We start from the raw sequence: 27,992 nt of genomic DNA on the forward strand, positions 1-27,992 counted from the left end.
CCCGCCGGCTCCTCGCTCGCTCTGCCTCCGCCGCCCAAACTTTTCTCCGGGCGCGTCTCCCCGCGGCGGCCGCCTGCCCGCCCGCCCCCGGCGCATGGGCGCCCCGCCGCAGGGGGCCCCGCCGCCAGCTCCGCCCGCCGCGCCATGGCGGCCCGCGCGCCCCCCGCCGCACCTGCGGCCGACGAGCCGGGGGGCCCGGGCGGCCCCCCGCGCAGGAAGAAGTCCCGCTCGGGCGCGTCCGGCCTCCGCCGCGCCTTCAGCTGGCTGCGGGGCAAGCGGCGCAAGAAGAAGGCGGCGGGGGCCGAGGGCGCCGAACCGGCCGCCCCTCGGGCCAAGAAGGCGGACGACAAGGCCAGGAGGGCCAAGGGGAAAGGCCGAGGTAAGGCGGCCGGGCACCTGGGCTGCGCAGCGGGCGGCGCCGAGGGTGCGGCCAGGGTGGCTCCGCTGAGGGTCCGCGGCGTGGGGAGGGAAGAGCCCCAGGCTCAGCCGGAGCACCCTCATTCTGCGCCGACCCCGGAATTTCCCAGACTCAGCCTTGCCCGGTTCTAGGGGGAGGGGACCCCCGGCTGGGGCAGGGATCCCCTGGCTTGAGCAGGAAGTGCGGACAGCCTGGTTCTTGGGACGGTGAGGCAATCGCCCTCCCCCAAGCTCACCCAGGTTCTGCCCTCTGCTGAGTCAGGGGGTCAGGGACTTGACTCTGGCCTGGGGCCAATGGGAGAGGCAAGTGGCCTTGCATCTCTGGTAGGGGGGTCCCTCTGGGTCTGGAGGGTCAACTGCATTCAAAAGGTGTGTCAGCCGTCCAGGTGGATATGAGTGTCTAACCCCACAAAGGACCCAACGTGGACCATAGCATGCTTTAGGTTCTTAACAGTGTTAGCTTTTCCCACCTGGCCCTTCTCACCACTCACCTGGGCCAAACCACAAACATCCACCTCCTGGGGTGGTCAGCTCACTGATGTGAACCAACCGCCCCTCCCCATCACTCCTTCCCCCCAGCCTTGGTAGAAACTGCCAGTGTTGGAAGTGTGCTTACAGATGGGGAAACTGAGGCCCAAGTTAATGGAGAGGCTGTACCTGGGCTGGGGTGGGTACTTGAAATACAACAGCTAATTCCCTGCCTCTGGGCTCCCTCTGGCCTGGTGGATGGGCGGGATGAAGGGAGGCTGACCTGGCTCATCTCTGCTGGGGTCACTTTTCTTTTGGCCTCTTGCTTGTTTCTTCCCTCATCTTCCCCTCTGTCTCCTGTTTGAGGGAGAGGGCATGAGACTCTGCAAGAGGGTGGGGCTTCCTTGGGGCCTGCTGTCTACCTGTCCTAGGTTCCTGCTGCCGTGTTAGAGGTGAGGAAATGGCGTGTGTGGGCCCATCCCATTCCGCTTGTGTTTACTCTCCCAGTGTCCTTTAACCGCCTCTGGAGGAGAATTTGAAGGAACGCTTTAGGGGCCAGGAAGAGGGTGAAAAGCCTCTTGTGTGATTGCATCCGGGATGATCTTCCTTTTGGATATGGGCCCTTCCCCACTGTGGCCCAGCCACAAATAGAAGTCAGGGTGCTGGGGCTGGGATGGCTGGGCCAGGCCCTGAGGAAGGGTTTGGGTGAGGAGTGTTTGCAAGTTCTCTGCAACCCCAACAGGACGTGGAGTCTGTTCCAGGGCTGCCCCACTGGGATTCAGTCTGAAGTCATCCCCATTTCGCTCAAGAGGGTGTGGATCAGAACTGCAGCAGGATGGATTGTGGTCAGACTGTCGAGATTGGAGTTAGAAGGCTGGTAGTGGACACTTTTCCCCTGGGAGACCAGTGTCGAGGCAGGAGCTGGAAAAGCTGACCCTGTAGGTCCCTGCTCCAACAGTCTGGTTAGGGGTCATTAGGTCAGTGGCCAGGCCTCCCCCTGCCTCGTGTTTGGTGTCAGGTAGCGCTGGGCTTTCTGGGCAGCAGGTCGGCCTGATTTGGGCCCACGTGCTTGGGCAATACCTCCCTGCCCCTGGCTGTTGTTTCCTCAGGTGGGGGGGGGGTGGCCTCAGGTACAACTGGAGGAAGTCCTGCTCCCTTTTGCTCCAACCTTCTATTATTCCAATTGTTTCCTTGTCACCTGCCTGGCCTAACTTCTTTTCTGTTTATTAAGAGAAATAAATCTGATCTCTCTAATCTCCACTGGCACCGCTGATCAGGAAGGGGAAGCCCAAAGAAGGCTTAACTCTTTCTGGGGAAAATGTTTAGAATGGAGATTGCGGAAGATAGAGAAGAGGCACACACAGAAAATTCCTGGGAGGTCAGGGGCCTTTGCTGGGGAGGTCATTCTCTCCCTGATCCCCATCTCTGAACCAAAGACCCATAGATGCAGGTCTCGGCTGCCCTAATTTGACTCCCCTACTACAAGATGAGAAAACTGAGCTTGGAATAGATTTTGAGCACCTGGCTTCCAGGACTCTTCTGCTCCCTTCACTGCCCTGCACAGAAAGAAGAGAGGACATCTGACATTTATTGATTACTTTGAGTGTGCCAGGAGCCCTGTATCCATTATCTCATTTGAGCCCATTTGCAGATGAAAAAATTGAGGCTCAGGGACAAAGAGTGATTGATTTGCTTAAACTGGGATTTGAACTCAAATCACCTGCCTCCAAAACTGGTACTGTTTTCGTGACTTTCCCAAGGACACAGACCAAGGGGTAAGGCTTAAAGATCTTTTTATCCAACCCATTCTACAGATGGGAAAAGGCCCAGAGAGAAGTGAGGGAACTTGATAGCGTCCGAGTCAGGCAAATCAGTGTTCAGATCCTGGCTCAGCTATTAGCCAGCCCCGTGACATTGGGCAGGCAACTTCTCTGTGGCCTCACTGATTCCATTACTGTCTCAGGGAAGAGAGGGGGGACCTTCTCACAGGGGTGACCTTCTGTCTAGATGTTGTCTTGATGAGTCTGTGAGCTTTCTGTCTCTCCAAGCTTCTCACGAGAGAATGTGAAAAATATATGAAAGTGGAGTCATTCTAGAAATGCCAGGGGTTGCTGTTACTGTGTTGATGAGTTTCATCACCTGAGTTGTAAGGACCCAGTCTAGATGCAATGGGCTCTGAGGCTGACAGGACAACTCTCTCCTGGGCCCTACTCTGCCCCTTTCAGGCCACATGGCACGGCAGGTTATTAACACCTCCAAGCCTCAGTTTCCTTACCTCTAAAATAGGGATAATAAATCCTGGCTTTACAGGGGTGTTTCAAAGATCAAATTAAATAACAGACATGCAAATGCTTTGTGCACTGTGGAGCATGGTCTAGACGGTAGCAGGTTTCTGCTGGTGTGATGCTGAGGACTTGGGCATTAGCTAAGTTCATCCTGATCCATGTTTGGAAAACAACTCACTTGGTTACACCTCAGATACCCTGTTGTGGGGGATCCACAGAAGGTGGAGTCTTACCTTTGTCCAACAGGAGGACTCAGGCATAAGAAAAAGTCAAAAAACAAACAGTAATCCATATTTTCCAGAAATATCACCTGGACTTTAGACAAGTATGTGGGGAGGAAGTGTTTCTGGGACAGATGCCAGGACTGGAGCCCAGTAGATAATCAAGGGAGGCTTTCTGGAGGAGGTGAGCAGAGTGTGGAAGGACAGCAGGGTGCTGGCTAATTTGAAGGGGAACATGAAGGCTGCTATGTGCCAGACCCTGGGCAGGCATTTTCATGAATGGTTTCCCTTGTTGTCCTCACAACAACCTGGGAGGTGGGCAGTTGTCACCACGTATAGGTGAGAAAGTAGGCCCAGAGGGTGAAAGTAAGTTGATCAAGGGTCACTCAGCTTCATTCATTTGAAAAAGATATATTCTTTTTTTTTTTTTTTAATTTATTTATTTTTCCCCCAAAGCCCCAGGAGATAGTTGTATGTCATAGCTGCACATCCTTCTAGTTGCTGTATGTGGGACGCGGCCTCAGCATGGCCGGAGAAGCGGCGCGTCAGTGCGCGCCCGGGGTTCCGAACCCGGGCCGCCAGCAGCAGAGCGCACGCACTTAACCGCTAAGCCACGGGGCCGGCCCGATATATTCTTTACTATATAGTGTCAGGCACTGTTCAGGGTGACGCAGATACGTGGGACAAGACAAGCAAGGTTCCTGCTTGCATGAGAGGGATGTGGCAGTGACAGAACCCCTGAGTCTGCCTCCAGAGGCCACCCTCCCAACAAAATAATATGAGATGGATGTGTTTCTGACTCTGTAGAATCTTAGAACCAGCTTTGGGGAAAGGAGTATATAGCCCCTCGAAGGTTTTTCTCAGGCACTGGGCAGTGGCTGGGGGGTAGAAGGAGTGGGGATGGCTCTGATTCTCATAGCAAGACTTCAGCAGCCACCCCGCCAGGCCCAGCAGATTGGACCCCATGAACGCTGGCTACTCAGGCAGAACTGCCCTTGGTGTGCAGTTGTGGGGACACTCCTGTGTTTGAGTTCTGCTCTGCTGTATGACCTTGGGCAAGTTCTGCCCTGCTCTCAGCAAGACATGCCCTATCTTGACAAAGATGGGGTTTAAAAGCCTCTGAGACCCTTTGTAGTTCTAGAATTCTATGGGTTTGAGAATGGGCTGGAGGAGCAAGCTGGTAGGGGCCAGGAGCATGGGGGTGGGAGCTATGTCCAGGAAAGGAGAGCCCACCTTTGGCCAGTCAGGTGGACGAGACATCGGGACCCAGTGGCCTAGATGTCATAGGAAGGTGGGTGAGGAGACTGCAGTGTGAATTATGCCATCTCTGTGCTGAGCAAGGGGCCTGTGTATTTGTAAAGCAAAGTGAGGACCCAAAGGCACTTTGGTTGGTGGGCACTTCGCCTCTCTGAGGTCAGGGTGGTATCTGTTTGCCTTTCAATGGACACTCCATGGATTTCCACATTCTATGCCATTGCATGTGCTGTTCCCCCTTCTCTTCACTTTTCTATCCAGTGAACTCCTATTCATCCCTCAAGGCCTGGCTCCAGTGTCATCATCTCTGTGAGACTCCTGGGGAAATTAATGCCCCCCAGACTCTAGAGCAGGGTGCTTAAGAGATTTAGAGTTGGACAGTATATGCTTTTCTGGCCACCGTCGTCTTGGGTGGGGGCATCTCAGTGTCTTAGCCTGGGGCCTGGACTACTGTGATAGGGCTAGGGCTCCCTCTGCTGTAGGATACATCCAAGGGGGGAGTGGCTTCTATAGAGGAGTCTGGGTCTGCCTTCTCCAGGCCCCTGTGAAGGGATGGGCATTGTCTGTCTTGGGTCCAGATGGGAGAGGGCACCTCAGTAATTTATTTCACAAATACTTATTAAGTATTTATCAGATAACAAGTACCAACTGTGTGCCAGACCCTGTCCTGGGGATGAATGAGAGACAAGGTCCCAGTCCTCACGAACCTCACAATTTGGTGGTGGTGGTGGTGGGGCAGACATTGAGCAGTAATTGAGGGTCAAGAAGTGTGACAAACGAGGGAGCACAGCGATCCCAGGGGGAGATCAGGGACAGCTTCCCTGAGGAGGTGACACTTGAGCTAAAATGGAAGGATGAGGGGAAGCTGGGGTTGAGGGATTTGCAGCGCCAGAATCAGGCAAGGCATCTGCTAGGGGCTGAGACCACCTGGCTGTCTGGGGTCCTGTGGGGCACAGGGAGTGCCGTACCTCACTGTTCTGAACATCCTGAGTGCAGGAGCTGGGTTGACTGTCTTTTCCCTCTGCCCTGCCCAGCACAGGGACTGGCACTAAGTGGCTTTGGGTGATAGGTGGGTGATCTGATATGGGCCCCCAAAGCATGGGCATCTCTGGATCCAAGAGGCTCAGAGTTAACAGCCTGAGATGTCACAGGAAGCCCTCATGGCACATACAGATAGGCAGTTGAGGCCCAGAGGAGGAAGTGACTTGCTCAAGGTCATACAGCCAGCCAATGTTAGAGGTGGAGCAGGAGCCCACACCTGCCAGGCTGACCTCAGCTTCTCCGCTCCTTTGTTCAGACCTCAAATGCAAAATCCCTCCCAAAGAGGTGCGTCTGCCAGGGGTAGGACGAGATGAGCAGGAAGCTGAGGCCAAGGAAGACCGACACCTTCAGGTGCTCATTCCAGCTGTCTCTCCCTCTCCCTCCTCGTGGAGGCCCGAATCCCCACCATGGCACACATCCCAGCGCTCTCCTGGAAATCCCCCTCAGGCTGGGAGGGGCCCTCCACCCACTATTCTCTCCCTCTCCTGCCCCTGAAGCAAGGCTGCCAGCAAGGTCTGCACTGGGGTGGCTAAATCCTGTGGGCAGAAAAATCTATACTCGGTTGTCAGTAGAGGGTGGAGGGAGAGCCTCCACTCACCCACCTGCCCCTTGGAAATCCCCCTCTCCCCACACCCTCAAAGCTGTCTCAGCTGCTCCTGGCCTGTCACATGCTGAAGAAAACTAATGAGAGGAAGCATTGTATATTGTTTGGGCCACAGTGAACGTGGTGGGGTGGGGAGAGCAGGTATACACACCTCCACCTTCCATCTGCAGACGCCACAACCACCTCCTTGGCGGGCTTGGGGAAGGAAGTAGGTGGAAGCAGCGTCCTCGGGCAGGAAGGATGAAATCTTTGTCCACCTCCCCTCTTATTGCACTCCACGGGACTCGATGCTCTTGTGCTCCACTGTCCTTGGGGGTCGGTTCATCAAAGGCTCTCAGCTCCACTCACAGGGTGCCCAGCTCTGTGCTTGGCATGGAGGGGAGACAGCTCAGCTTGCGGAGAGTTTCAACCCCAAATTTTCTGGCAAAGTGCATGATTCCCAGGAGGCTGCTGGTGGGGTCTGTTCCAAGTAGGGCCTCCGGTCTGTTTAGGATATCCTCTCCTCCAAGCCCCTAGCCAGGCGAGGCCTTTACCACCCTTCTCCAAGAGGGTCACAAGGCACTCAAGCCCTGTCTTGTGGTTCCTGGAGTTCTGGTCCATACGCCTTCCATACCACCTACTTCCTCCCACCAGTCCTACCTCAGGCTCTCTCATGCCCTTGGCTGTAGGCAGAACTCCTCCTTCTGGATCCTGAAGCTCAGCCTTTGTCGTGAAAGAATGTAAGATGGGAAAGTGTCTTGGACTCTCCTGCCTGTGCCTCTTCATCTCCACCAGTAGGAAGTGCCATCATCACCACCTCCACCAGTTTCTGTTCAACACATGTGACACACCTACTGTGTGCCAGACACTATGCTGAGCCTGGGGTTACTAAGAGGAGTGAGACAGTCACTGCCCTCGAGGAGCTTGTTTTCTGTTTGGAAAGGGAGATACCAAAACAAACCATTGTCTTGAGACAAGTGCTGGATGGTGTTACACAGGGTGTGATCAATACTATGTCAGAGGACAGCACTAATGCCTGTGGGAGATGGGGATGCAAAGAAGACTGCCTGGAGGAGTAGACTGTTGAGCAGGGCTTTGAGGATAGCAAGGAATCTTCCAGGCGAAGGTGGAAGAGGAAAGGACCATGTCTGAAGGCCTGGAGGTGTGCACTGGGGAGTGGCAGACAGTTTTGTGTGGGTGGGGTTCTGAGAATGAGAGGGCGTGGTCAGAGATGAGGCTGAACTGGTGGGCGGAGGGAGCTCCTGTAAGGCCTCCTGCAAAGGCCAAGGCACCCACCAGGTTCCAGACATCCTTCTAGGCTCTTTGCATGCCTGTCCTCACTCCATTCATGCCAAGGGATTTGCACTTTACTCTTGAGTGTTCGCTCTGCTCCCCCATACCACCTTTCTTCTTCACGGGCCTCAGTTTCCTCATCTCTAAATTAAGGGAATTGGGCTCGCAGATCTCTGAGATCTCTTCCAGATTTGACACTAGGACCCTCTTCTCTGTGCAAAGCAGGGGCCTCGTGCACACAGCTTGGTATACAGTGTATGCTCAATGAGTATTTTCTGGATAGATGAAGAAAATACCAGCCCCTCAGGGACTACACTGTTGTCGAGCTCAGACTTTTAGCAAGAGATGGGCCTCAGGGAGGATGGGGAACAGCTATGACTCTTTTTGCAGGAAGAGAACAGGGTGTCTTGGAGCCACTGGGTATAAGAGGCAGCGTGGTGTAGTGAGGGGCTTGCCCAGGTGGCAGAAAGGATGAGCCATATGAGGATTAGCACTGAAGGCCCTGGACTCCCAGCCCAGTGCTCTCTCTGCTACACCATGCTGCCCCTAGTTGGAGAGACAGGACAGAGTGATGGTAAAGGAGAGTCACTGCCCAGGATATGGGGCCCTGGACAGGTCCCTGGGCACAAGGGCACTTGCGAGGATACAGAGGTGGGGGCCTCGGGCAGCTTGGAAGGCTTTCAGGAGAGGTGAAGCTTGGCCTGAGCTTTGAAAGACCAAGACTTGTATAAGGGGAGATGAGTGAGGGGCACATAGCTCCACAGATGCACAGACATGGGTGGTTTCACGTACGTTTACCTATATACTCCATTACTTAACACACCCTCCAAATGTAGATGTGGGCATCCACTCAACAAACAATTGTACAGTCATATCGATACACAAAAGCACATGCAATTACACAGTCTTACAAACTTTCACTTACATGCACACAGGCAGACTGTTACACACTCAAATACACAAAAATCAGTGATATTCAGCCACCCTGAGAGACAGTCACAATTACATAGGAAGATACACAAAAGCACACATCCAGACATGTAAACAGACTCAACTATATGGATACAGGCACACAGTCATACACATGATTACACAGAGGGGAACCCACATGTTCAGGGTCACAGATACACAACTACACAGTCACCTTAAAGCACACAATTACAAATGCCCAACTGCGTGCTTGCCTTCAAGGTCGTGCAGAGGCACAGATAAAGTGGAGGGGTAAGTAGCATGGAGCAGTGGGTATTGGAGTCAGTCTGGGTTTGAGTACTAGCTCTGAGCTTAATGCTGTTTGATATTGGGCTAGTCAGTTGACTTCATGGAACCTCAATTTCCCCATCCGTAAAATGGGGATGATAAAAGTACCTGCCTTACAGAATTGTTTTGTGGAAAAATGAAGTAATGCATGAAAGTGGTTATCACAGTGCCTGGCACATAGTAAGTGCTATACAGGAGTCCTCCTTATCCATGATTTCTCCTCTCGCAGTTTCAGTTACCTGTGGTCAACTGCAGTCTGAAAATATGACATGGAAAATTCTAGAAATAAACAATTCATAAGTTTTAAATTGCCTGCCGTTCTGAGTAGCTCGATGGAATCTCTCGCCGTCTAGCTCCCTCCTGACTGGGACATGAATCATCCCTTTGTCCAGTGTATCCATGTATACACTACTGCCCGTTAGTCACCTAGTAGCCATCTGGGTTATCAGGTCACCTTGTCGCTATATCACAGTGCTTGTGTGCTTGTGTTCAGGTAATCCTTATTTTACTTAATAATGGCCCCAAAGCGCAAGAGTAGTGATGCTGGCAATTCCGGTATGTCAAAAAGAAGCCATAAAGAGCTTCCTTTAAGTGAAAAGGTGAAAGTTCTCCACTTAATAAGGAAAGAGAAAAATTATATGCTGAGGTTGCTAAGATCTACAGTAATTTTTATTACAGTATATTGTTATAATTGTTCTGTTTTATTATTAGTTATTATTGTTAATCTCTTACTGTGCCTAATTTATAAATTACACTTTATCATAGGTATGTATATGTAGGAAAAAACATAGTATATATAGGATTTGGTCCTATCTGCGGTTTCAGGCATCCACTGGAGGTCTTAGAACGTATCCCTGGGATAAAGGGGACTGCTGTATAAAAAGTGCTACCATTACTTTGAACACCATCACTACAGAAATACAGTCAGATCGATACATTTGTACACACAGGCACAGAGACACTCACGGGGTAGTGGTTGGTGGGCCCAAGCAGCAGCAGATCTCTGGACCCCGCCTGCTGGAGCCCGTCCCCTAGTTCTCTCGGCGCCATTGCAGTCCTCAGAGAGGCAGCCCCTGGGCTAGGGGAGCAGGCGACCTTCCTGCCCCACCTGGACGGGACGGGCCTTTTCCGAAGCACTCTGGGCAGGGCGGCTCAGCAGGTCTCCCAGGTCCTAGGAGGGGCGGAGCCTACGGGACGCGCACCAGGCCCCGCCCCTCCATCGGCCCCGCCCCGGCCCGACCATTGGCCGCAGGACCCGGGGGTGTGGCCAAGCTGGGGCTGGGGGCGCCTGCGGTGGCCGCCCGCGCGTCTCACTGCCTCGCTCCGCGGGCTGCGGGCCCGGCGGCCGGGCTGCTTGGGCTGCGCTCGGGTTACCGCGCCGGCTCCCGCGCCCGCCATGGGCAACTCACACCACAAGAGGAAGGCCCCTAGCGGCCCCCGGGTCCGCAGTTTCTGGCGGTTCGGGCGGTCGGCGAAGCGGCCGGCAGGTAGGGGCCGGGAGTGGGGGCGGGGCAGGCGGGGAGGAGGGTCTCCCTGCCGCAGCTGCCACCACCGCTGCTGCCCCCTCCCGGGGCTTGGTGGGTGTGAGTGTGGGGGGCCGGGAATCCCCCGCACAGATCCCACACCTCACATGCACACAGAGACACACGTACACACGAGTACCCACAGGCGGGCACACGTACATGTTCGCAATTGACACAGTCACACAACACCCACTCAAATGTACGGACATGCAGACACGAAGTCACACAAACACACCCACACCATCCCTGTAGGACGCACAGATCTTGAGACACTGTGCATATACCTATCCATACGGTTTACACAGCCACACGAACTACACCACACACGCAGATCCAGACACAATCATATACACACATCAGTCATGTAGGTACAGTTGCCCACTGTCTTAGGCACGCAGATGTACACACGGGTTCAAAACTGCACAACCAACCAGACACACACTCAGGCTGCAAGACCCGAAGGCACTTGTGCATACACACACACACTTGTTCCCCAGGCTTTAGCCCCCAACAGGCTGAAAGTTTGCAGGAGGGAGGGGAGACAAAGGTGGAGAGGGGAAGCAGGAAACGGGGGGCTGGAGGCTCGGGGCCGCCTCCATCTGGCGCGATTGGGAGTCGGACTGGTTTTCTGGGCTCCCTCCCCACCCCCGCCCGCGCCGGCGCTGCCTCTCTGCGTCCCCCTTCCCCCCACCCCTGTGGTCGCTGCCGCATCTCCCCCTTTTCAGTGCAGCCACCGAGCTGGAACGCAGCCTTTGCCGGCGTGCTGCGGGATCCCTCCGCGGGTCACATTCCAGCCTCCAAGTTGGGGGGAGGTGGGGAGAATGGGGAAGGCCTCCAACCCCAGGGCTGGAAGACAGGATTCCTGGTTTCCCCCAGCGGGTGCTGCAGTTCAGGGTATCCCCCAGAGTCCCAGGGGGTGCTGGAGGAGGAGCTGTCGAGCGTGCCTAGTTCCCCCACCTGGTGAATCCACAGATGGGGTAGGGGCAGGGTGGTGGATCCACTGCCTCCCAGGAAGATAAGGGGTCTCTGACAGAGGCGGGTACTTGCTCTGGGAGTGAGAGAATCCTGGAGAAGGTTGGGGGGGCCCCCTGCTGTGGTGGGAGAATCCACCCACGTCTTCCCAGGATGGCCCACATTCCTAGAGGTTCAGAACTGAGCCTGATGATCTCATCCCTCCACTCAGGGGGGATAGAAAGAGCCTGGGCTGGGAATTAGGGGGTCTGGGTTCTCGATATGGATCTGGTGACCTTGAGCAGATTGCTTTCACTTCTCTGGACCTCCCTGGCTCCTACAGGGGGCCTTGTCTGTGAAGTTAGAGGGGCTTAGCTTAGGTGACTTCTGGGACCCTTACAGTCCTTGCTACCTGATTTCGTGGATGAAAAGACTGAGGTCTAGAGAAGGAGGCCTTGTCCAAGGCTTTTGCCTGCGGTGGTTTGAGAAATAATAATGATAATCAAAATAACAATAGGAAAAGGGTTAATTAAGTTCTGGTAGGATCTCTTAGGATTCCTCAGAAGGTGGGTTGATGAGAGACTCCAGGACCTCCCAGTACAGCTTGGCCCAGCAATCCTGAAATCCGGGCTGTGCCCACCTTTCTCTGCTCTTAGAGTCTGCACTGAGGGAGTGGGGCTGGGCCTGGGATGGGGCTCTTCATCTGCCCTCCCATGGCCACTCTGATCTGACGGTTTCCTGAAAACCAACTGTGGGTCCAGACATGTGACCGTCGGTGGTGGGGGAGAGAGAGATTAAGAGGGCTGTTTACAGTCTCCTGCCCGCTGGCCCTTAAGCGCCTTCTAGCAGCCCTGTGCTCTGCCAGTTCCTGCTGTGACTCGAGTCAACCAGGCTGTAAGGTGCTCCTAAAAAACCAGAAAACAATGTCAAGACAACAGAGAAGTAAGTGTTGGGGGTTGGGGAGTGTTCTAGGCTATATATCAAAAGGCTGTTGGGTTGGGGCCAGTTTTTAGAAAACTGAGGAGATGGTCTTAATTTGGACTTTGAAGTAACTGCAGGGTTGGAATTAGTCCTGAATTGTTGATTAAATGAGAGAACATGGCCACGGATACATTTCAGCTGCGGGGAGTGGTCGTGAGCAAAGGCATGGAGTAGAAACTGAGCATGGAGGTTGGAGAGGAAAGTAGTTGAGGCTCTTTCCCTGTGCCTGGGACAAGTTCCATTGTGAATGCAAACTTCAGTCCCTTTGGTTTTACTTGTGCCGAGGATTCTAAAGCCTCCCCAGCCTCAGCCTCTCCTGTCACAGGCCCAGGTATGGGACTGGGGCTTGAGGACATATGATTAGTCTGTGAGAGGAGGAGGGAAAGAATGCAAGGCAAGCTGAGAGGGCTGGAGTCTACAGGCCATAGGGAGCTAGTGAAGGTGTTTGAGTAAGGGAGGGACCTATGAAAGTGAGATATTAGGAAGATGGCTTCAGGGCGGGGGCGGGGCCAGGCAGAACAAGTTGGAGGGTGGAGTGGTGAGAGTGGAAGCTCAGAGAGCAGTCTGGAGGCTGTTGCAGTAATCCAGGGAAGAGGTGATGGGGTGAGGACTGGGGACAGGGTGGCGGCTGTGGGAGTGGCGAGGAGTGGCAGCTGCAGAGACTGCAGAGGAGGTGGCAGAAGGGATAGGACCTGGGATTAATCCGATGTTGTGAGTAAGGGCCAGAGAGGGCTGTGAAGGCTCTGTGCTTGAGGCTATGTGGCTGGGGGACGGTAGCAGGGATACTAAGCCCCTATGCTAACCCCTTACATGGATTAATCCATTTGTCCTCCAATAGTCTTACAAGCTGGAAGCTGTTATTCTCCCTATTTTACAGATAGGAAGCTGGAGCCCAGAGAAGTGAAGTTACTTGCCCAAGGCCACTCAGCAAGGAGGTGGCTGAACTGGGATTCAAACCCGAGCTGTCAGATTCCAAAGCCTGTGCCCTTAACCAGTTTGTGGACAGATGGGTTTCCTCTTATGGTTGAGGGGCCTGCAAGTCCTCTGGGCGAAGAAAGCCTGGGGCCCTGGAGGGTTTGGGCTCTGTAGGAAGCACAAGTGGAGGAAGTGCTGGGGGTGGGGGAGCAGGATTTGAAGCCCCCAGGGGCTCTGAGAGGGAGCAGGTGAGAAGTAGGAGGGAGAAACTGAGATTCAAGGAAGGGTGGGTCCTGGTGGACCAAATGCCCTTGGACAGGAGAGAAGGGTGAGGGCTGAGGGTGGATGGGGAGAGGCCTCCCCACTGCTGGAAAGACACTGTAACCTGCTGGGATGGATTGGCCTTGGTTCTCAGGAATCCAGACCAACCCTCCCCTCCCCAGGCCAGCTGGGCACTTGGTCCTGGCAGGTTGGGGGAATGGTGGAGGATATGAATTGGGAGCCCAGGGAGCACCCCCACCGCACCACCCTCCTCCAATTCCCATGCATTGCACTGTCAGGTAGACACAGGGCCCTCTTCCTGGTTGCGTTTATTGTTCCCATCTTGCAGATAAGGAGACCAAGGGAAGGGACTGAGTTGTTGGTGGAGTCAGACCACCTAGAATTCTTGTCATCCCTCCCCTGCCTCTGGAACTGGAATGCCAGGGGTCTTTGTTAGGTCCCACAGCTGGGAGAAGACCAGTTCCTCTACCCCTCCACCCCTGAGCTTCTCCCTCTGTCTCCTCCCCTTTCTGGGGGTTCGGGGAGACTTGTGATCAACTGTGTATCCGGACTTGCTTCTGGGGAGCTCTGGGCTTCCAGATAAGGGGCTGGCCGAGCCCTCTCTGGTCTGAGGGATTTGAGATAAGGTGAACCTCCTTGCTGCTCCAGGCCCTGCCCCAAAGTGTGGGACCACTGCCCTCCTTCTAGGGGCAGAGTCATGCATGCTGAGGGCTCTTTAGAGATCATCTCTCCAACCCTCCCACCTCACAGATGAAGAACCTGAGGCCCAGAAAGGGGCAGTGCCTGGCTCAGGGTCCTACTGTGATTGAGAGGCAGTGAGAGTTCAAACCTAGGACTCCTAACTCCCAGGGCAGTGGGATATCTGGTCTGGACTTGGAATTCTCTCCCTCACAAATGGGGATTAGGGCTGCCAGATAGGGCGAGGTCACTGAGGAGCTGATAGGGAGCTGATGTTAAGTGTCCCTTATCAGACCTTATCTTAATAATGGTCCTTAACTCCACTTGAGACTTGAAGAGAGCTCGGAAGTGGGTGGGAGAGGAGGCCTCTGGTGGCATGGGAAGAACATGATTTTGCAGCCAATCAGAGCTAGTTTCACATCCTGATTCTGCCATTCCTAGCCATGTGACCTTGGGCAAGTCACTGACCCTCAGGGAGTACCTCTGTATGGTGAGGGGGATTAAGTGAAACCATGTGTGTCTCAATCAATTGACACTCAGTAAATGCTAGTGTATTATCATTGTGTTGTAAGTAGAAAGGCAGAAGGGCCTGAGAGAGCCCTTTACCTACCCCCATATCCGGAGAGGCAGAAGCTCCCTCCGATTACAACATTTTGTGTTCACACTTGGTTGCATGGTTTTCTTTAACTTTCCCAGGCACTCTGTGAGGTGGGTATTAGTCCCATTTTACAGATGAGGAAACTGAGGCCCAGAGAGGCTAATTCATTTGTTCAAGGCCTGGGATCCAGACCTCCTGACTCCCAGCCTTTTCCTCTCCTGGCTTCATGGTGGCTGCCTCTCCTGCATCTATAAAATGAGGATAGTCATGCCTTGAAGCAACAAAGGAAAGGACTTTGGAAAGTCAGAATTGCACCCTGGTGGAAAGAGATTATTATGTCATTTTGGGGAGCAGATACTGACCTGGAAACTCATTATGACATTTATTAATACTATTGTAGCTAATTCCTCCCTGCACTGCTGCCTGTTCCCCCAGGCACCTGTGGGATGGGATCCTCCCCTCCCTGTCCCGGGCACTCCCTGCCCCCCAATATTTACCTTAGAACCAGCTTGTCAACTCTGCCCCTGCTAGGGCGGGGCTTCTCATTGAGGGAAGGAAAGAGGGAGATTCCCCTTCTGCAGACGTGGGGTGCAGAGCTCCCCCTCTTGAGGCAGGGATTGGGGCTGCAGCCTCCCTGACCCCTTAACTTCCTCAGACTTAGGACCACTAAGGCCTTTGGGGTGAGCCCCAGGTTCGAATGTGTGCTCAGGCACTTCCTGGTTGGGTGACCTTGAGCAAGTCACTTTCCCTCAAGCCTCCTTGTGCTCATTTGTAAAAAGGGAATGTCACGTATACCTTTCAGGTTTCTTATTAGGTGTTCTGCTAGACAGTAGAAGAGAGTGTTTAGAGAACTGTAAAGTGCCTCCACCTGAAAGCTTTTGTTATATTCACTTCCCTTTGTCCTGCTTCTAAAAGAATAAAATCTACATACACCCTGGGTTCTGCTCCTATGGGAAGGCCCTCTGGGCCTTGGTTTGTCAACAGGTACAGTGAGGGGTTGAGACTTAGGGCCTCTGAACACCCTGAATCCTGGCTCCTGGGCTGGCCAGGGGCAGTTAAGCCCTGAGAGGGGTGGGAGGGGGCTGGGGGCAGGGTCAGTTCTGGAGGGTTCCAGCTCCTGAGTGAGGCCACCTGGGCAGCTGTGCCCTCCCCGCTTCATTCCTCTCCCCTGAGTCAGGCCTGCCTGGCTGTGGGCGCGCCACAGCCCCCGCCCCTTGTTCTGGAATGGGGCAGGTTGAGGCCTCACCCCATGGAGGATGTTGCCAAGACAGTGGGTACGCATGCGCACAGATGTGCATGTGGCCTTGGGGGTGGGGGCTCCCTCCCCCATTTCTCTCTGTCCCCAGGCTCAGGAAAGCCCCAGAGTGGTGGGTACATGCACCTGCCTTCCTGTACATGCAGCCGCCTGGCAGGGCCGTGCGTGAGTCTGTGCGGTGGCACTCGGGCGTGAGGAGGACATGGACTAGAGTGGCCTGAGTGTGCTTTGTGGACGTGGTCCTGAGGGCGCCCACCTATGAGGATGGCCCCAGTGACATTTTGGAGGTGTGTGCCACGTACCTCTGCTGGGGCACTGTATCCGAGCTCAGGAACTTGCATGTATGCTTCCTGGTGTGCCCTGCATGTTGGGAGGCGTGGCCAGGAGCAAGCTGTTTTCTCAGCTCCGGGAATCCTCCCACAGGCAGGTCCTGGAGGAGGGGAAGGCGGAGGCTGCTAGGTGAGCCTCAGCCCCAGGCTGCACCTCTGGACTGTGCTGGGGCAGAAGGTCCTGGAACACGGACTCAAAGTGTGACCTTGGGCGAGGTCCTTCCACTGTCTGGGCCTCAGTTTCTTTGTGAGGCACCTGCTCTCCACCTGAGACTCAGGTTGCTGAGCTCCGCCCCAAGCAACCCACAGGTGTGTAGACCTGTGTCTGGGGTGGCTCAGAGAAGCCTGGGGCGCTGGCCAAGCTGTGGGTGGTTGGGGGGAGGGGTGTTGCTGGAGCAACCAGATGTTATCAAGTGTGAGAGCCTTGGATCAGGAATTTGCAGCTGTGGCCCTGACTGCCAGCTGTGGACCTGAGACCTTGATAAGCTGATGTTCCCCCACCCCCGACTTAGGGGAAGCTCAGCTCTTAGTTTCCCTGGTTAGGGGGAAGCTAAGGGTGACTGTGTCCTGTATGGTTAAAGGCTCCAGTTTTGGAGCCAGCCAGAGCTTGGGAAGTCACCTAGCTCTCTGAGCCTCACAGGTCCATGATCAATTACGGGGAGAGTATCTTTGCATAGCTGGTCTTGGAGGGCTGTTGTCAGATCCATGAGGGCAGGAAGACTTTGCCTTCCAGCAGCACCTGGCGTGGTGCCTGGCATGAATTCATCACAAGTGACAGTTTCCTGCTTTTTTCTGTTGGAGTGGGACTAATAAGAGCGGTGGATGGGTCTGCCCTAAGAGAGAGAAGAGGGGAGGATGTGGTCAAGAAACCAGGAACTCGTGGGGATGATAGAGTCTGGCAGCCTTCTTCAGAGGGGAGGTCAGGTTTGTAGCTGGCACAGCAGACAGAGCGTGGCTTTTGGATTCAAGTTGTCCTGAGTGCAAATGCCACCCCGCCACTTACCAGCTTTATATTGCTTGCCCGCTCTGGCCTATGTTTCCTCATTTGTAAAATGGGGGTAAAAGTGCCTACTTCTTGGGCTTGTTGTTTAGATTTCAGTGATTTGTGGGTATATACTCTCCAGCTCCACAGAAGTTTGTTCTCCAGAGAGCAAGGGCTCAGCCTTCTGCTTGACTGCTCCCTGAGAGGTGGGGCAGCAAATGGGGAAGGGGCTGCAGAGGGGCCTTGCAGCATGGGCGCCACTGTGGGTTCTTAGATTCCCTAGGGCCTCAGAGAGAGAGGTGCTGTGAGAGAGGGGTGTCCTTAGGCGAGTTTGGGGGACAGCACTGCACAGCTCACAGACTTGCTCTTCCACAGTCTCAGCGACTCTTTGGAGTTGCCAAGGGCATCTATTTTAACACTGTCACTCCCGGCTTAACCTTTGGTACTGACCTCCTGGGGCTCTTTGAATAAAATCCAGACTCTGCCAAGGCCTCTGGGGCCCTCCCTAACCTGGCTCCTGCCCTCCTCTCACCTCCTGCTATTCTCTCCCTTGCTCACCATTCCAGCCACACTGGCCTCCTCTCTGTCCTGGGAAACTCACCACTCCTGCCTCAAGGCCTTTGCTGTTGCCTCTGTCTAGAAGGCTCTGCACCCAGCACTTGCCCTGGCTGGCTCCTTCTCATTCTTTAGGTCTCAGTTCCAATGGCCTTTCCTTAGGGAGGCTTTCTTTGATGCCCCCAAAGGCACCCCCTTCCTGTCACAGCTCCTTGGTTTTCATTATCTAAAATTGTATTGTTAGTTTACCTCATTTGCATATTTGTCAACTACTTATTGAACTCACAGTATGTGCCAGGCACTGATGTAGGCACTAGGGATATACTGGTGAACAACATAAAGTTCTCCTCCATTAGCCGTAGCTCCCAATACTAGTCTAATAAAGATTTGCTGATTGAATGAATGGATACAACAATCTTATAAAAAGGAGTTATTGGCCTTGTTTCCATGTGAAGTCATGACTTGTGTGTGATGGAGCTGGATTTGAACCTAGACCTTACTTCCCTCCAAGTAACCTCCCAACCCCCGGCCCTTACCTATGAGCTGTTTCTTGGCTAATTCTGTTTTCCCCACCTGGTGATGCAGCAGAGTCACCGAGTCACAGAGTGAGGCCAGTGGGGAGAATCCTAGGCTAGAGCAGCAAGAGGTCTGTGTTGAAGGCCTGTTGCTGTGTGACCCTGGAGAGTTCACAGTGCTTCTCTGGGCTGCTGATGTCACATTACCACAGTGGGAAGAAAGTCCTTTGGAAAGTGGGAGGCTGAACATACACATGAGAGGTTGTTACCACCAGCCACTGTGATTCCACTCTGGGCAGTACTGTGTCCTGGGCTAGCTCCCTCACCACAGGCAGTCCTGGGCTTCTGCCTGGCCACTCCATGCTCTGAGCTCCTTCCCCTGGGAGTTACCCTCACCAGCCAGGAGGACGTGGGGGTCGGCACCATGCCAAGTCTAGTCTAGTGGCTCTTCCGCCTACCATCTGGCAGCCGAGACCCCTGCCTTAGCTCTGGCTCCTGACTGGAAAATGACTTAGGGACAGGGTTACTGGTCTGCCCCTGGAATCGAGTATCTTTGGCCCTCCTAGTCATCCTCTCCACCAAAGCTGAGCAGCCACAGACTCCGGGCCTCAGTTTCCCCCTCAAGAGTCTGGGATGTCTCATGCCCCTGCCCTCTGCTTGAGGGGCGGGGCCGGCGGGTGGGCGGGCTCAGTGGCGAAGGTGGGAGGAGGACCTGGAGAGCAGCCCCTCCCCCTCCTCTGCCTGGAGCCGGCGCTCTGCGGCTGGGCGGGCGGCCTCGCATCCCCTTAGTGCTGGGTTATGGTGAAGGCGCCGCCCGGCTTTCTGGAGAGGTCGGAATAGGGGACGGTCCGAGTGGTACCCGCAGTCATGGTGGTGTTCCTGGGCCGCCACCTCCCGGCGCTCCTCGGGGTCTTTAAGAAGAAGGGTGAGTGGGTGTGGCTGGGGGGACAGGAGGGATCCCCGACACCTCCGTTTGCCAGACCCTTATGTAGAATGAGGGATCAAGGCCGGGGAAGGGTAATGGGTGGGGGATGGGTCCAGTAATGAGGCCAGACTCCCCTGTCCGCCCAGCCTTTGTCCAGCCGCTCCCCCGCTGCCTTTGTCTGGGCCTTGCTTGTCTTTGGGAGGATGGATCCGGGTGGCTCTGACCTTGAAGCCTGCAGCCCTTGGGCGAGACTGCCTCCCTCCAGGGGTACCCACACCTTACTGGGTACATCCCAGTACCTCAGTTCTGAGAGGTAGGGCACCGGCTGCCAGGTCAGTCAGTGTGTGGAGGAGGATGGGATGTGAGGAGCAGAGTAGAGGGGAATGTAGTGCCCCTGGAAGTTGGGGAGCATGGTCAGGGAAATCCTGTTTAGAGGCCCTGGGGTGAAGTTTTGGAGGGAGGGGCCTATGCCACTTCCTCCCCCTAGGAGCTTGGCTTTCAGGCCTGGGGTAAGACGTGGGGGCCAGAGGGTCCCCATCTGAGTGTGATCCAGGAATCCCCTCTAGGAACCTGGAGTTTAGTCCTGGCTCTGTCTGACTCTGATTTGCAGGTGACCTTGGGAAGGCCTTGCCTCTTTGAGCCTGTTTTCCCAACTTGTAAAATCAGGGGATTAGGTGAGACTTGGCTAGATGGATTCCTGGGAGACCTCCCAGCTCTGACTTTGTGGGATTCCTGCGGATTCCCTGGGGCAGGAGCTGGCTGTTGAAGAATGGGCTGAGGAAGGACAGGGCAGGTGTCTGAACTGAAGACCCGGATCCTGGGGCATCCTGGGGTGTGGCCCTTTAAAGGGCTTGTTTTGTTCCTGCCCCTCTACAAGGTGCTGCCAAGGTCACATGACCCTCCCAGCGCTTTTGCTTATGTTGTGGGTTCCATTTAAAGGGGGGCTGGGGCTGCAAAGTGCTGACACAGCCCCCCATTCCCAGGATTAGATGACCAGCTCCCCCATGGGCGGGGCCTGTAACAGGATCCTTTGTAATGGATCTCTGGCTCCTCTGCATCAGAGGCCAGGGCCTCCAGGAGAGGGGGATACCTGGGACTGTTCCCCCAAGAGAGGATGGAGTTGCCTTTCTAGGGGTAGAGGGGCGCAGGTCCTCCTCCCCTCCCCTGCCCATCCTTCCACTAAGGGACAGCCACATGGGTGAGTAGGGGACTCAAGAGGCCATATCCCTGGTTTGTCCCTCCCCCCAGGACTTCCTGGGGATCTGGTTATGACCCCTTCAAGCCCCCACCCCTTCCTAGTGTCCCATGTGTCTTCTTCCTGGACCTGGGCCAAGGAGGTGTACAAAAAGGGTGGTTTGTTTTCCTGTAAAGTAGAGCTTGGGCTCTGGAGACGAGAAGTGTATTTGTTATGGGCTATGTGTACTGGGGTGTCTTGCATGGTCCCCTGAGTGATGTGTGGATACGCAGTTGTGTGTATGTTTGAGTACTGTTTGTGTAAGCATAGAACGGGGACTGTGGGTGTTGTGTGTATACCTAGGGATTGGGTGTGCTCTGTGTGGGCCCTTGTGTGCTGTGTGAGTACCCAGATGTGTTTATACGTGGGTGCTATTTGTTTGTATACATACTGAAGCCTGTGGGTGGTGTGTGCATATACGGTGGGCCAGTGTGCCCTGCATGTGCTGCCCTCTCTGGGGCCCTTTGTGTGGTATGGATGCTCAGATATATGTACACTTGGGTATAGTTTGTGTATGTACATGGGGGCTGTGTGTATTGAGTGTATACCGCAGAACTGTGGGCTGTGTGTACAGATTGGGGGAAGTGGGCATTGCACGTATGTGCAGGGGCCGTGTGCAGTCTGGGGACTGTAGGTGCCCTTGTTATGGTGCCTGTGCATCCCCAGGGCCCAGATGCCTTCGGGCCTCACTTCTCTTCCTCCTCCATCCCACTAGGCTCTGCCAAAGCTGAGAGTGACAAACGTCTAAGTGTGGGGCCGGGCCAGGGGCCAGGCTCTGTGGTGGATGAGCACCAGGACAACGTCTTCTTCCCCAGCGGGCGGCCGCCTCACCTGGAAGAGCTGCACACACAGGCCCAGGAGGGGCTCCGTTCCCTACAGCACCAAGGTAACCTTCCACTCCCCTCCAGTGCTACTCTCAGCTCCCAAGGTCAGGGGTCAAGCCTAACACACCTTTCTGGTGTCTTCCAGAAAAACAGAAACTGAACAAGGGTGGCTGGGACCATGGAGACACCCAAAGCATCCAGGTGAGCCCTGCCCCCAGCTCAGTCCTGACTACTCTTCCGTCTCTGCTTGATCGTTGGCAAGTATGTCTTTGAACCCTTCTGGATGTCAGTTTCCTTCCTGTATCATGAAGGGCTCGACTAGGTGACCCCTGAGGGCTATTCTAGCTGATGTCTGCTCAGTGCTGGGTGATGCTGGGTGGGGGAATCTGAGTCAAAAGTTCCAAAGAAGAGCCTTGAAGAGGCAACAGTGAGCCCTACCCAGGCCTCTGGGGTGGTCCTGGGTCTGGAGCCAGGGCCTGATCGCCTTCTTCCCTCAACAGTCCTCCCGGACAGGGCCGGATGAAGATAGCATCTCCTTCTGCAGCCAGACCACATCCTACACAGCTGAGAGCTCCACGGCAGAGGATGCTCTCTCCATCCGCTCGGAGATGATCCAGCGCAAAGGTGTCTGCTCATCAGCCAGGGTTCTTGGACAGGGAGGGGGGTGGTGGGCACCATCTGGGTCCCAGCACCTGCAGCTTCCCCTTTTCCTCCTAATCTAGTGTTTCCCAAGGCTCTGTGATTCAGTGAATTCAGGAAACACTGTACCCTGTGTCCTCTTGGAGGTTCATGATGCACATTAACTGCAAAGCAGGACAGTTAAGAGTCGGGAAACCTGGGTTTGAGCCTGGTGTTGCTGTTTACCAGCTGTGTGACCTTGGGCCAACCCTTAATCTCTCTGAGCTTCTGTTTGATGTTCTATAAAAATGAGGATAAGAGTACTTATATTATTGGAATGAATGACAAATGTTTAGCATGCTGACTAACACATCGTTAAGTGTTCACTAAGTGGAAATGATCATTATTGATCTAATAAAGCCTTCCAGAAGTCTTACAGAAAAAAAGCATCTAGCTTTGTTTAACCTAGCTTTGCCCACGCCTACTTGACTATGGAAATCTTTTTTCGCAGAGCTCTTATTAATATTCTACAGAAGTAGTGCTCTGCACATTGTGCCCTGAGACCTGCTCTAACGGTTTCTCTCCTCTGGACTGGCCCCCAGGCTCCACCTTCCGACCCCATGACTCGTTTCCCAAGTCATCCGGAAAGTCAGGGCGGCGGCGGCGGGAGCGGAGGAGCACCGTGCTGGGGCTGCCGCAGCATGTGCAGAAGGAACTCGGTGAGCACCGCATTAGGAGGGCAGCAGTGGTGGGTGGGGAGCCCTGGCCACCCCCTCTGCTGACTGCCACGTCCTCCCTGTCCATTCCAGGCCTGCGGAACGAGCGTGAGGCACCAGGTACTCCTCGGCCTCCTGGTCCACGGGATGCTGTGCGCATCCCCACAGTGGATGGCCACCCGGTGGGCTTGGCCTCAGCAACAGGGGCCCGAGTGTCCCTGCAGGCGCTGGAGGCAGAGGCGGAGGCCGGTGCCGAGGCAGAGGCCATGCTGCAGCGCCACATCGACCGCGTTTACCGGGATGACACCCTCGTTGGCCGGTCCACAGGGGCCCGGCCCCCACCACTGAGCCGGCCCATGTCCCTAGCAGTGCCTGGACTGACAGGAGGGGCCGGGCCTCCAGAGCCCATGAGCCCGGCCATGTCCATCTCGCCCCAGGCCACCTACTTGTCGAAGTTGATCCCACATGCTGTGCTGCCACCCACGGTGGATGTGGTGGCCCTGGGCCGCTGCAGCTTGCGCACACTGAGCCGCTGCAGCCTGCTCTCGGCCAGCCCGGCCTCCGTCCGCTCACTGGGCCGCTTCTCCTCAGTCTCCAGCCCACGTCCCCACAGCCGCCACCCTTCCTCCTCCAGTGACACCTGGAGTCACTCTCAGTCCTCCGAGACCATTGTGTCTGATGGCTCCACCCTTTCCTCTAAGGGTGGCTCTGAGGGCCGGCCAGAGGGCTCTGTGGCTAGCAATAGTGTGGCACCCCCTCCCCAGGGGGGCAGTGGGAGGGGCTCTCCCAGTGGGGGCAGCACGGCTGAAGCCTCAGACACTGTCAGCATTCGGAGTAGTGGGCAGCTGTCTGGCCGGAGTGTGTCCCTACGTAAGCTGAAGCGGCCCCCACCTCCTCCCCGCCGGACCCACTCGCTCCATCAGCGGGGCTCAGCAGCACCTGATGGGCCCTTGGGGTTGCCACCCAAGCCTGAGCGGAAGCAGCAGCCACAGCTGCCTCGGCCGCCCACCACTGGTGGGTCAGAAGGGATGGGGGCAGCACCCTGTCCATCCAACTCAGCAGGCAGCTGGGTGCCTGGCTTGTCTCCCGGTGGCTCCCGGCGCCCCCCACGCTCCCCAGAACGGACACTCTCACCTTCCAGTGGATACTCGAGCCAAAGTGGTACCCCTACCCTCCCTCCCAAGAGTCTAGCAGGGGCCCCTGCTTCCCCAGGCAAGGTTCAACCTCTTAAGCCAGAGCGTGTCACTTCCCTTCGATCTCCTGGGGCCTCTGTCTCCTCCTCCCTCACGTCTCTATGCTCCTCCTCCTCTGACCCAGCCCCCTCAGAACGCTCTGGTCCACAGATGTCGACCATCCTGGGTGACAGGTTTGTCATACCTCCTCACCCCAAGGTGCCTGCCCCCTTCTCCCCACCTCCCTCCAAGCCTAAGAGCCCTAACCAAGCTGCCCCTGCTCTGGCTGCCCCTGCTGTGGTCCCTGGGCCCACCTCTACCGCTGATGTGAGTCCTGAGTTCCCTCCCACTCCCCAGACATCCCTGACTCCACCACAGGAGTCTTCCCTTGCCTCCAAAGACCAGTCACCCCCACCATCTCCACCCCCATCTTATCATCCACCCCCACCACCCACTAAGAAGCCAGAGGTGGTTGAGGAGGTCCCGTCTGCCCCAGAGATTGCTGAGGAGCCCCTGCAAGATCCCAACTGGCCCCCACCGCCACCTCCTGCACCTGAGGAGCAGGACCTCTCCATGGCTGACTTCCCTCCACCCGAGGAGGCCTTTTTCTCCGTGACTGGCCCTGAGCCTGCAGGTCCTTCAGACCCCCCAGAGCCTCCTGTCAGCTCCCTGGCTGCTTTGCCCTCCTCAGCTACTGTCTCTTCCCAGAGCCAGCCCCATGGTACCCCAGACCCTCCTCCAGCTCCACCAGCCCCACCTCCTGCTGGTTCTGTCACACGGCTTCTGGCCAAGGCCCCTCGGAGAGAACCCGTGGGCTGCAGCAAGGGCAGTGGGGTTCCCAGGGAGGATGCTGGTGCACCCCTGGTCACGCCCTCGCTCCTGCAGATGGTCCGACTGCGCTCTGTGGGTGGTCCCACAGTGGCTGCAACCCCAGCATCAGGGCCATTGGCCCCCCAGAAGCCACTTCGAAGGGCCCTGTCAGGGCGGGCCAGCCCAGCACCTGCCCCCTCCTCAGGGCTCCATGCTGCTGTCCGACTGAAGGCCTCCAGTCTGGCTGCCAGTGAGGGCCCTGTGAGTGCCCAGCCCAATGGACCACCTGAGGGTGAGCCACGGTCTCCCCAGTCCTCTGCCTCTACGGCCAGCTTCATCTTCTCCAAGGGCACTAAGAAGCTGCAGCTGGAGCGGTCCGTGTCCCCCGAGACCCAGGCTGATCTCCAGCGGAATCTGGTGGCTGAACTTCGGAGCATCTCGGAGCAACGGCCACTCCAGGCCACAAAGAAGCCACATAAGGCTCCCCCACCCGTGGCCCGCAAGCCCTCTGTGGGAGCCCCACCACCTGCCTCCCCCAGCTTTTCTCAGGCTGAGCCTCTTACTGCTCCTCCCACCAACGGGCTCCCCCCTGCCGAGGACAGGACTAAGGGGGAGCTAGCGGAGAATGGAGGTGTCCTGCAGCTGGTGGATCCAGAGGAGCGGAAGCTGGGCCTGCCTAGCTCAGGTACCGCGGGCAGTGGGGCCCATCACTGGTGATGGGAAATAGGTAGCTGCAGTTCTGCCTTTAGGGAGTTGCTCTTGGATCTTTAAGACTCTTCTGGTCTCAGGATGCCTGGGAAGGGTGAACTGTCACCTTGATGAGCTACAGTGAAAGAGCATGGTGTGTGGGGCTTTGGAGTCAGAACTAGAGTTTGATTCCAACTTTGCCATTTTATCTACCGATCCTGGCCTCCAGTTCCTTGCTGTAAAGTGTGGGGCAGTGATACTGCATGAGTGTCAGCATTTGTGAAGTGTCTAGCCCAGTGCTGCTGCATGGTCAGTAAATTGAGGGGGTGAGGATGTGCCTTGGGCCCTTAGTGATCAGAACCAAGGCGGGAGGTCCCTTTGCTGAGTGTTCCTTCTTTTTTCCCACAGACCCACAGAAAGAGCTGGTCTGACCACCAGGCACCTCACTGGCACTGCTGGCCCATCCCAGGAATACAATCTCAGGGACCTGAGCAGCTCCAAGGATGAGAAGATACAGCAGAAACTTAACCTAACAGAGAGGATGCCTGCAGCCTTAACCCACAGCCTTCAATATTTATGCAAGCCTGGTGTTGATCTGTCCTCCGTCACCCAGCACTCATGCCTTTTCCGGATTGGATTCACCTCTGGCAGCTGCCACTTCAGTCTTGGCCTTAGCCTCATCTTGAAGAGGTAGCTGGTGGGAGTGGGTGGTTGCGCCCCCTGCTGGCCCTGAGGCCACAGAGTTGGGAGCAGAACACCTCGAGTTTCTTTTGTTTCCTTTTTTTTTCATGTCCAAATCATGCACATACTGTAGTCCAGAATCAAAGCACTTTTGAAAAGTGGCTGCATGTCCATCCTCCAGGGCCCGTGAAGCCACATTCCAAGGGCCTGTTTACATGGCAGCAGCGTCAATCCCTGGTAGCCAGCCCAATAGCTGGGACCAGTCTGTCCCCTCCCTCTGATCCAGTTTGCTCCTTTTCTTAGTTCTTAGAGGTGGGCAAGTCATTGTATTCCCACAGGCTTCGCCAGGCTGGAGGCAGGAGTGGGACTGTGGAATTCCAAAGCACAAAGGTGCAGTGGGCATTAGCCTTCCTGTGCCTCAACTTACCACCAACCACCCTTCTGCCTTCCAGTTCTGCCAGGTGCTCCATGCAGAGGACAAGAAGCGGGAGTTTGCCAGGCCCCAAGTGGGTTGGGGGAGAAAGAACCAGAGGAGGGGAGGTCCACAGGCTCTGTGTCCTCAGCAGGAGAACAGAATAGGGGGTCATCTCGGTGGGCACTTGGCAATGCCAGGCATCTGCCCTGTCTCACTTGATCAGGTTGGGGTAGGCAGGCATGACACTTCAGAGGCAGGAGCCCATGGGCTGTGGCAAAGCTGGGTCCCTTTCAGCTCTGCAGGAAGTACTGAGGAGGTGGACGGAGGGGAGGGTCTGGCAGGGGAAGAGCTTATTTGGCCTGGCCCTGTGGATTTCATTCTCTGACCTTTCTCTTTGTCTCCATGCATGTCCTTTCTGCAGCTGCCTTTCAGCACAGGTGGTTCCACTGGGGGGAGCAGATGCTGAGTGACAAGGAGGGGAAGCCAAAAGTGCATTCTATTCCAGACTCTTCCCTAGTCAGTGAGAGGGGCATTCCATGCTCCTAGGGAGCAGGCTGGGTGGTTGCCCCCTAGACATCAGCCTCTTCTACTGATCTCTTCTCCAGGAATTTTAACAACCTTTCTGTTTTCAGCCTGTGCTACCTATCTAGGTAAGATGGCTTCCCCACTGGCCCCTGGGACTTCCGCAGCAGCATGGCTGCCACCCCTTCTGTCTTGACCCTCTTTCCTCAACAGTGACTCAAGCTTGAGCCTGGCAAGGAACGTTGCTTTTAGCTGCTTCTCCTCCACTAAGGAGAGAGATTGGCCCCCTCCCGGAACAAGAGCTGGGAACACAGGGGATGTGGTAGGAGAGCCTCGGTTCCTCTGGCCCTCTTTCACTACTGTCTTCTCCCTGTAGCTATAAACCAATGTTCTTCCCTTGCCCTTTGGGTAACAGCAAGCTGCTGCTGGGTCTGTGTTGCGCCTGCCCAGTGAGTTGGGGAAGGACAGTCAGTAAGCACTGCTCTGCTCAGAGCTCCTGATCCAGCCCCCTGGGAACCAGGACCCGGTCAAAGCCTCTATGAAACCAGGCCCTGGCAGCCTCAGAGCTGCTGGAGGTGGGAGGGAGCCCACCTTCCATCTCTTTCCATTCCCTCTCTTCCCAATGTTACTTGAGCTCCTTATCCTCAGAATCTCCTGAGCTTGTTTCCCCCCTGGGTGGGACAGAGTACTAAGGAGAAGGGAGGATCTAGAAGAGGCAACCCTTCTTTGTCCTCTGGGGTAAATGAGCTTGACCTAGTGAAAATGGAAAGACCAAAAGCCTCTGATTTTTAATTTCCATGAAAATGTTAGAGAGAGAAGTATATATATATATATATTTCTTTAAAATTTTGAGTCTTTGATATGTCTATACAAACAATCCATTCCCTCTTCCCTGAAGCCTGAGTGAGACACAGGAAAAAGCTCTGTGTGTTTCATTCAAAGGTGTTAATTAAATGATTAAAACTTGGCTGTGGCTGCTGCTTCTTAATGGGGGAGGGACAGGGC

General features: G+C 55.4%; 1 protein-coding gene across 3 annotated transcripts; it reads left to right on the plus strand.

The window, feature by feature from the left end:
• Window positions 1-27,954, plus strand: KIAA1522 (KIAA1522 ortholog). Of its 3 annotated transcripts, none has more exons than XM_058553558.1 (7): window positions 1-379; window positions 21,258-21,428; window positions 21,512-21,567; window positions 21,867-21,990; window positions 22,587-22,703; window positions 22,794-25,367; window positions 25,778-27,954. In XM_058553558.1, exons 1-7 carry the CDS (start codon window positions 145-147, stop codon window positions 25,798-25,800), a joined length of 3,300 nt encoding a protein of 1,099 aa, XP_058409541.1. In that variant the 5' UTR covers window positions 1-144; the 3' UTR covers window positions 25,801-27,954. The 3 variants fall into 3 exon arrangements, with proteins under 3 accessions (XP_058409541.1, XP_058409543.1, XP_058409544.1); XM_058553560.1 differs by lacking the exon at window positions 1-379 and adding an exon at window positions 10,159-10,306; XM_058553561.1 differs by lacking the exon at window positions 1-379 and adding an exon at window positions 19,136-19,308.
• The last annotated feature ends 38 nt before the right edge of the window (window positions 27,955-27,992 follow it).

Source organism: Diceros bicornis, chromosome 13, assembly GCF_020826845.1.
Source record: "Diceros bicornis minor isolate mBicDic1 chromosome 13, mDicBic1.mat.cur, whole genome shotgun sequence".
Lineage (NCBI taxonomy): Eukaryota > Metazoa > Chordata > Mammalia > Perissodactyla > Rhinocerotidae > Diceros > Diceros bicornis.

Excerpts from the sequence above, each read along its gene's own strand:
- KIAA1522 (XM_058553558.1), top strand. The coding sequence starts at position 145 with ATGGCGGCCCGCGCGCCCCCCGCCGCACCTGCGGCCGACGAGCCGGGG. Across the intron at positions 380-21,257 it reads GGCCAAGGGGAAAGGCCGAG|GCTCTGCCAAAGCTGAGAGT; the intron begins GTAAGGCGGCCG and ends CCATCCCACTAG. Across the intron at positions 21,991-22,586 it reads GGAGATGATCCAGCGCAAAG|GCTCCACCTTCCGACCCCAT; the intron begins GTGTCTGCTCAT and ends ACTGGCCCCCAG.